General features: G+C 61.2%; 1 protein-coding gene across 4 annotated transcripts in view; it reads right to left on the bottom strand.

The window, feature by feature from the left end:
• Positions 1 to 1,497: 1,497 nt before the first annotated feature.
• The window catches only part of CORO1A (coronin 1A), a 9,983-nt gene continuing 4,611 nt past the window's right edge, over positions 1,498 to 6,869 (bottom strand). The window contains exons 1-11 of one of the 4 annotated variants that reach the window (XM_015560065.1): positions 6,255 to 6,696; positions 5,271 to 5,469; positions 3,802 to 3,924; positions 3,582 to 3,711; positions 3,316 to 3,500; positions 3,070 to 3,189; positions 2,763 to 2,867; positions 2,505 to 2,650; positions 2,331 to 2,388; positions 2,008 to 2,223; positions 1,498 to 1,713 (exon numbers count right to left, since the gene is read on the bottom strand). In XM_015560065.1, the coding sequence (XP_015415551.1) occupies positions 1,609 to 1,713; positions 2,008 to 2,223; positions 2,331 to 2,388; positions 2,505 to 2,650; positions 2,763 to 2,867; positions 3,070 to 3,189; positions 3,316 to 3,500; positions 3,582 to 3,711; positions 3,802 to 3,924; positions 5,271 to 5,468 (1,386 nt within the window). In that variant the 5' untranslated portion in view covers position 5,469; positions 6,255 to 6,696 and the 3' untranslated portion in view covers positions 1,498 to 1,608. The other 3 variants (XM_015560066.1, XM_015560067.1, XM_006757772.2) reach the window with 3 other exon arrangements.

Below are 6,869 nucleotides of genomic sequence, written 5' to 3'. Positions count from 1 at the left end.
TGGGTTGGAGTGTTTTGGTGACTAATATAAATTCAAAGAAAAAACATCATTACATAAAAGGGTATGGTCTTTTTTTTTTAGTTTTATTCATTTCATCTGGCCCATGGGCCGTAGTTTGCCCACAGCTGCTCTAGTATCAGCTTGAACACAAGTACCAGGATTGGTAAGGCCTTGCACGTCAAGTCCCTGAGACCTAGTGGGGCCAGGGCTCTTTGGGAATATGGGTTACAGATTTCAGCCATTCCACCCACTCTGTTCCCCTGTGTTTTCAAGGTCAGTGTCTTGGCCCCTAAATTATCTCCCCTCCTCCTCCACTCCCATCTCCTTCTCTTGTTCTTGTCAGAGGGAGAATGGGTTGGAAACCTGGAAGTCGGGGTAATGACAGGTGAACCCTTCTGGGTTCCCAGATTCTTTCTGAGCTGTTTTTCAATTCTCCTGGGCCAGGAGGACAGCTAGTGACCAGCCATTCAGAAGGGCCTGTCCCCATTGTACAGGAGAGGCTCAGAGAAGGCACCTCACCTTCCATAGGCCCAGAGTCCAGATTTCCGGATTCTGTCGCACCCCTGATTGGGTCCACCACTGTGTTCACGGGGTTGTGGGATCCCTCCCCGTTTTATTGGGAAGAAGTAACTTGCCCAGAGTAACGGCTTGCTTAGAGGGTGAGACCACAATGGGCAGACGGGGACAATCTTACGGCTGCCTCACCGCTCTGCCCAGGTGGTTTTCTCTGGCTGAAGAGGGAGAAGGGGCAGCAGATGGGCACCGAGTCCTCGCTGCCCCTGTGTGGTATGAACCAAACTGCTGTGGCCAGGACACCTGCTCCTCATAGCCTGTGTCCCAACTCAGAGGTCACCTGCTAAGGTGGGTGTCAAACCCACTTCCAAGCCCCCACTTGATGGAGCCTGACAGGTTATTCAGGTCCCTGCCTCACAGGCCAGGCCCAGGCGAGACCCACAATACGGGCTCGAGAGGCACCAGCCCTGCGCACGAAGGCTCCAAACTAGGCGGGGAGACAAGTCATGACTCAGGACCTGCCCTTCAACTGCTCGGTCCTCAGTTTCCTCGCCTGTAAACTAGGGTTGGGCCTTGGCTTTAGTTCTAAGCTTTCTCTTTACAAAAGGACCCCTCGGGCCTACAATTTGAAAGATGTCCTGTAGGAGCTAGTTGTTTCATTTCCCCACAAGCAACAGTGTTGTTAGTGCGTTACATGTAACCTGATGTGGTTAACTAGAAAAGGCAGCTTTGGGGTAAACGTGGGAGTTACTGAAGCCCCAAGCTAGGGCCTTGAGTAGCTCACACCTGCCAGCTGCAAAACGCCCCCAAACCACACCAGAACAGGCTGCTCCCCCACCAGACCTGTTCTGTGGTTTACTCCAGAGCATTTGGAAGCATCCCTCAGCCCCTGCCATGGGCCAATCCCATCAAGGCTTCTGAGGGGGGAGTTCAGAGTCAGTTCAGACTCAGCACTCAGGCGCACAGTCATCAGAGTCCGAGAGGTACCAGAAAATAAAGCCATTTTATTTTATCTGCCACTGTGGCCTAAGGAGTGGGAGGAAAGGGGGGCGGGGGAGGCGATGCGGTGGGCCCCAGCTGAAGGCCCCGGAGTCTCTACTTGGCCAGGACTGTCTCCTCCAGCCTATCCAAGCGCTTCTGGAGCTCCTGCACCGTGGCCTGGAGCTTCCTCATCTCCTCCTCCAGCCGGGACACGACGTCCTGGAGGACCCAGCGCTGCATTAGGCCCGCTCCACCCTGGTCTCCCCTTATCCTGGCCGAGAGCCCCAGAGCTTGGGCCCTTCTGTCTCTCAGCCAGTTGCTGCCCAGAGAGCTGCAGGCCTACAAGCCTGAAAGCTGCGTTCTGAGGCCTCAGGATTACCCACTGCCATCTCCCTGTGAGTCTGGGCTGCCTCAGAGGCCAGCCTCCTTCCCCTGGGTCAGTGACCACAGCGATGGCAGCCCCTCCCTGCCCTGTCTTCCCATCCTGACTCCAGCCTCCCACCCGCCTCTCACCGAGCTTGGAGTGCCACTGGCCTCTGGTGCTGTCTTCCTGCGCCCGGTGTCCAGGCCCCGGTTGACCCTCAGCTCCCGGCTCTTTGAGGGCACGTAGCCATCCTTGAGGGAAATGAGGAGGGGCCCAGCATCCCGACCCCCCAGCCACTCCTCGGCCGTGAGGGCAGCGTCAGGCCCTGCAGTGGGCGGGTACAGGTCCTCCTGGAACAGGTCCGACTGTGGGCAAGACCAAGGCTGGTTAAGAGCGTGCTTAGGTCACACCACCACCCTGCAGCTCTGCAAGGTGTGCCCAGCCCGGAGCCCAGGGAGGGACATGGCATCACCTTTCTAGGCACTGTCATGGCAATGGGCTCACACTTGCGCTCATGCAGCTTGTAGAACCTGTGGAAACAGGAGCCTGAGCAGCGCCCGCAGCACAGTTGGGCTGAGACTGAAGGTCAGCCTGAGGTCAGCACTGCCCAAGGAGCATGCTCAGGTCAGGGTCAGGGAACAGTCACCTGGCGATCTCACACTTGTTCACCTCCAGGCCGCGTTTGGGCATGTAGCCCATGCCACGCTGGGACTCCTTGGAGCTGAACATGGAGAGATAGTGCAGGAACGGGGCCTCGGACGTGATCTCGAAGTACCGGATGGAGCTGTCACCCTGCGGGTGGAGGGTGCGAGGGGAGGTCAGCACCGACAGGGGCCTGCAGCCGTGCTCCTTCCCAGCCCCTCTGCCCACCTCCCTCCCCTGGCCCCCCGCCACACTGGGCCACCTTGCCACAGAGGTAGACGATGTTGGTGTCGGGGTCAAAGAAGGGCAGCAGGACGCCGCTGCTCGTGTCCAGCTCCTGCAGGGACAGCGGCTCCTCCAGCTGCTTCTGTAGAGACGGGTGGGAGACAACAATGAGCTGGGCCACGTCAGGCCCCGGGCGGAGCCCTTCACTGGGCAGTCACCGGGTGGGGGTGACCCTTACAGACCAGCCAGTGGAAACCCCCATCGCAGGCGGGTAAACGGGCCCGTGGACATAGGGCGCGGGCTTGGCAAGGCCGGGACTAAGCCTCCAGGTCCTCTGCGCTCACCGTGTCCCACAGCGCCACCTGCCGCTCGCTCATGCGGCTGAAGCCCGTGGTCAGGATCTTCCCGTCAGACACGAACACGGCTCGCACCGGCCGGGTCCCCTCGTGAGGACGGTCCTTCTCCTGGGAGGGAAGGGATGCGGTCGGCCAGGCAGGGGCAAGAGAGGACCGCACCTAGCACCCCGGCTGTGGTGGGTAAGAGGGGTGAAGATCCCTGGGTCAAGGGTCACACAGTTCATTGCCACTCACAGCTACGACAGTGCCTTTGCGGGGCTCGATGAGGCGCACGCGCTTGTCGCGGCACGAGGTGCAGATGAGGGCGCCGTCCCGGCTCCAGTCCACGCTGTAGATGGTGTCCGGGTGCACATCCGCGCCCAGCGTCAGCACTGCCGCCCCGGTGCCCACGTCCCACACCAGGATCACGTTGTCGCAACCTGGGCAATGCCCCCCGTGTCAGAGCCATGAGCCGCCCCCTCGCTGTCAGAGGCCAGCCCCCCGCCCCTCCCCCCAGGCACCTGCACTGAGCAGCACATTCTGGGCTGTGGGGTGCCAGGCAATGATGCCCACACGCTTGGTGTGGCCCTCCAGGGTGACGACAGGCTCCCGCATGGGCAGCACCAGGCCCCCATCGGGGATCTCCCATACCTGCAAAGAAGGGGCGCGTGAGTCAGGCACTTCACATGTCAGATCCCGGCCTGGGGCCCCCTCCTCACCAGTAACCCCACCACCACTCACCATGACTGTGCAATCTTCTGAGCCACTGGCAATGACGTTGTCATTGTGCGGGCACCAGGCGATGTCCAGCACGGGGGCTGTGTGGCCACAGACCGTGGGCACATTCTTGTCCACACGTCCAGTCTAGAGGGCACAGCACGGCCTCAGGGAGGTGCTTTTGCCCTCCAAGCCCAATCCAACCTCCCCACAGCCCTTCAGAGAGGCACAGAGGGCAAGGCCGCAGGAGCCCGGGAGGCGGAGCAGGCCAAGGGCGCAGGAGTTGGTCCTCTGCTTGCCCGAGGCCAGAGTTGTCAGGGCAACTCAGAAGAGCCGCCCCAAGGCCACAGGAAGCACAGATTGGGGTGTGGGGCTGGTCCTGCCTGCTGTCAGATCCTGGCAGATTCCTCCACCTCTATCTCAGTTTCTCATTTGTGCCCTGAGGGCCCCCGCCCCCACCCCACATCCCTGAGTGAGGCTGCCAGGCACACAGGCCAAGGCCGGGCGTCCATTGCATTGGGCTGAGCGTTCCCCAGGCAAGTGTGTGAGAATGGTGGGGCTGTGGGCATGGGCCCTTCTAGGAGAGGGACCGGGAAGTCTGTCATAACGGCCCCAGCCAGGAGCAGAGGTTTGGAAATGGCCACTTCCGGGGACAGCTGTGCAGAAGGGCTTCCTGCGTGAAGAGCAGGCCCGGCTCTCACCGACAACCACTTCCTCTTCTCTTCGCTTCCATCGGCCCTTTTTTGGTAACAACTTAGGGCCCATCTCCCCTTCCTGCGTCACCCACTAGAGCACAGCAGTGTGCTGGGAGTCGGGGTCAGCAGACAGCAGGCGGGGGACAGGGTCAGAGGCAGGCAGGCGGGGGCCAGGAGAGGGCCCTCCAGGAGAGGGCCCTCTATATCATCCCTGCCCGGGAGCTGGGGCCCGAACCTGCTGGATCCCCAAGGGCTCTGGCAGGCCCAGACATGGAGTGCCCCCAACTCTAAGAGCACTGCTGGGCCTGCCCAGACCCCAGCCCATCCCTCTCTGTGCTCCTGAGGGGAGAAGGCCCCAGGCGGAGACTTGGGAGACCCTGACTCGGGACTCACTGTCTGATCCTTCTCATGCCGTCTCCCCTCTGAGACTCAATTTCCATTCCTTTTTTTAAATATATTTTTATTGATTTCAGAGAGGAAGGGAGAGGGAAAAACATCAATGATGAGAGAGAATCATTGATCAGCTGCTTTCTGCACACCCCCTACTGGGATTGAGCCCCAACTCGGGCATGTGCCCTTGACTGGAATCCAACTTGGAACCCTTCAATCCACAGGCCGACGTTCTATCCACTGAGCCAAACCAGCCAGGGCTCAATTTCCATTTAAGAGCTGGCAAAAGCTTAAAGCTCATTTAGCCCAGCTCAGTTTTATAGATGACAACACTGTGGCCCAGGGAACCTTGGTGACTGTCACCTAATCAGGACCACTCAGGGGGCCATTGGATGGCCAGATGCTCACCTTGCCCAGGGGCAGCACCAAGAAGGCCCCTCCCCCGCTGGCTTCACAGATCAGGGCCACAAACTTGGGGTTGACAGCGCAGAAGCCACTGTCCCAGGTGGTCTGTGACACGCGTACATCCTCATAGCACTGATCGGCCTTGGCCGGTTGTCCAAACACGTGGCGGAACTTGCTGGAGCGGACCACCTGGCGGCTCATTCTGGGGGAGGCAGGAGAGGGGGGGCGGGGGGAGACAGAGGTTGAGAACTTTTCTCCCTTCAGGCCAACTGTGACCTTACAGTCCCTGTCTCCCCCAGGAACCCCTCAGCCTGACATTTAAGGTCGCAGCTAACTTCCCCAGCAGCAACATCCGGGACTCCCCGCCCCTGGCTCTGGGTAACTGACATCCTGCTACCCTCGCACTCTCAGCTTCTGCACCCCTCTCCCAGCTAACCTGCAAGGCCCACCTTCTCCACACCCCTCGGCTCTTGCTTCTGCTGCCCCGAGCCGCAGCAGAGCCGGCTGGGGGGCAGCACCTACTGCGCTTTGTCAGGGACTGGCTGATGGGCAGAGCTGCTCTCCCATGGCTCACACGGGGGGGTGGGGTGGGGTGGGGGGAATCTCCAGCGCAGACAATGTGGAGAGGGTTTCTCTCAGCCTCAGCATCCAGCCCGCAGGCCCCTCACACCCACATGGGGAGCCTCCTCGCCTCGCCTCCGGGCACAGCGTGGACACACGGAGGGACTAGCACAGGGGCCTGCCCAGGAGCCAGCTCTCCACTCTCCGGTCAGGATGGCTTCCCCAGCAGGTCTCTGGGCACCACAGATGGGCAGATGGCCTGTGTCCGGGTTTCTCCTCCTCCCACTCCTCTGCCTCTCGCCTCCACTTCAGCAGGTGCCCCGAGTGCCATCTCCCCCGCACCCCTCCAAACACACGCACACATGCACACACGCACACGCACACACGCACACTGGAACTCCACACAAGAAGGGAGAGGCAGCCGACTTCTCTGAGGTCCAGCTGGGATGGTTTCCCCCGCTGGCTGGGCAGAGAGCAAGTGAAGCAGAGGGGACCGCCTCTGGCTCCCCAGGTACCAGGATGGGGTTCCTGGGGAGGATGGGGGCCGTGCTGCCTGCTGGGAGGGCCTCTAGCTGCTCCCCCGCTTCTCCGGGTGCCCCACTCTGGGCCTGGTCCTTCTCTGCGGCTCCAGCGCCCTCGCCCACCCGTGCCTCCCTGGAGGCTGTAGTGAGCAGCGTGTCTGAGGGTGTGAGAAGCAGGCTGGGGCAGGGGTCAGTCCAGGTGAGAAGCCTGGGTTTGGGGAGCAGGAACCCCCAAACCGGAGGTTGAAGGGCAGGAAGCCATCGCCCCACCCTGCCTCCTCCCCCACCGCAGGTACCAGGCCCAGAAACCGCGGAAAGGGGAACTTGGTCTTTTCTTGTTTTGCTCGCAACCCCTTCCTGTCTCCGAGCTCAGAGCAGCTGCTCGCTCACCCCACCCTGCCCCCACCCCACCCAAAGGCTCCCATTCTGGGGAGAGCCGGGGCCCCCCACGTGCCCTGACCCCCCACGTCCATCTCGGCCGCCGTGGCCCCTCGCCCTCGCCTCTCCCCGGGGCTCCGGG

This window comes from Myotis davidii, unplaced genomic scaffold (genome assembly GCF_000327345.1).
Source record: "Myotis davidii unplaced genomic scaffold, ASM32734v1 scaffold1695, whole genome shotgun sequence".
In the NCBI taxonomy this organism is placed as follows: domain Eukaryota; kingdom Metazoa; phylum Chordata; class Mammalia; order Chiroptera; family Vespertilionidae; genus Myotis; species Myotis davidii.
The sequence above is the reverse complement of the archived record's forward strand: the minus strand, read 5'-3'. Positions and strand labels throughout refer to the sequence as shown.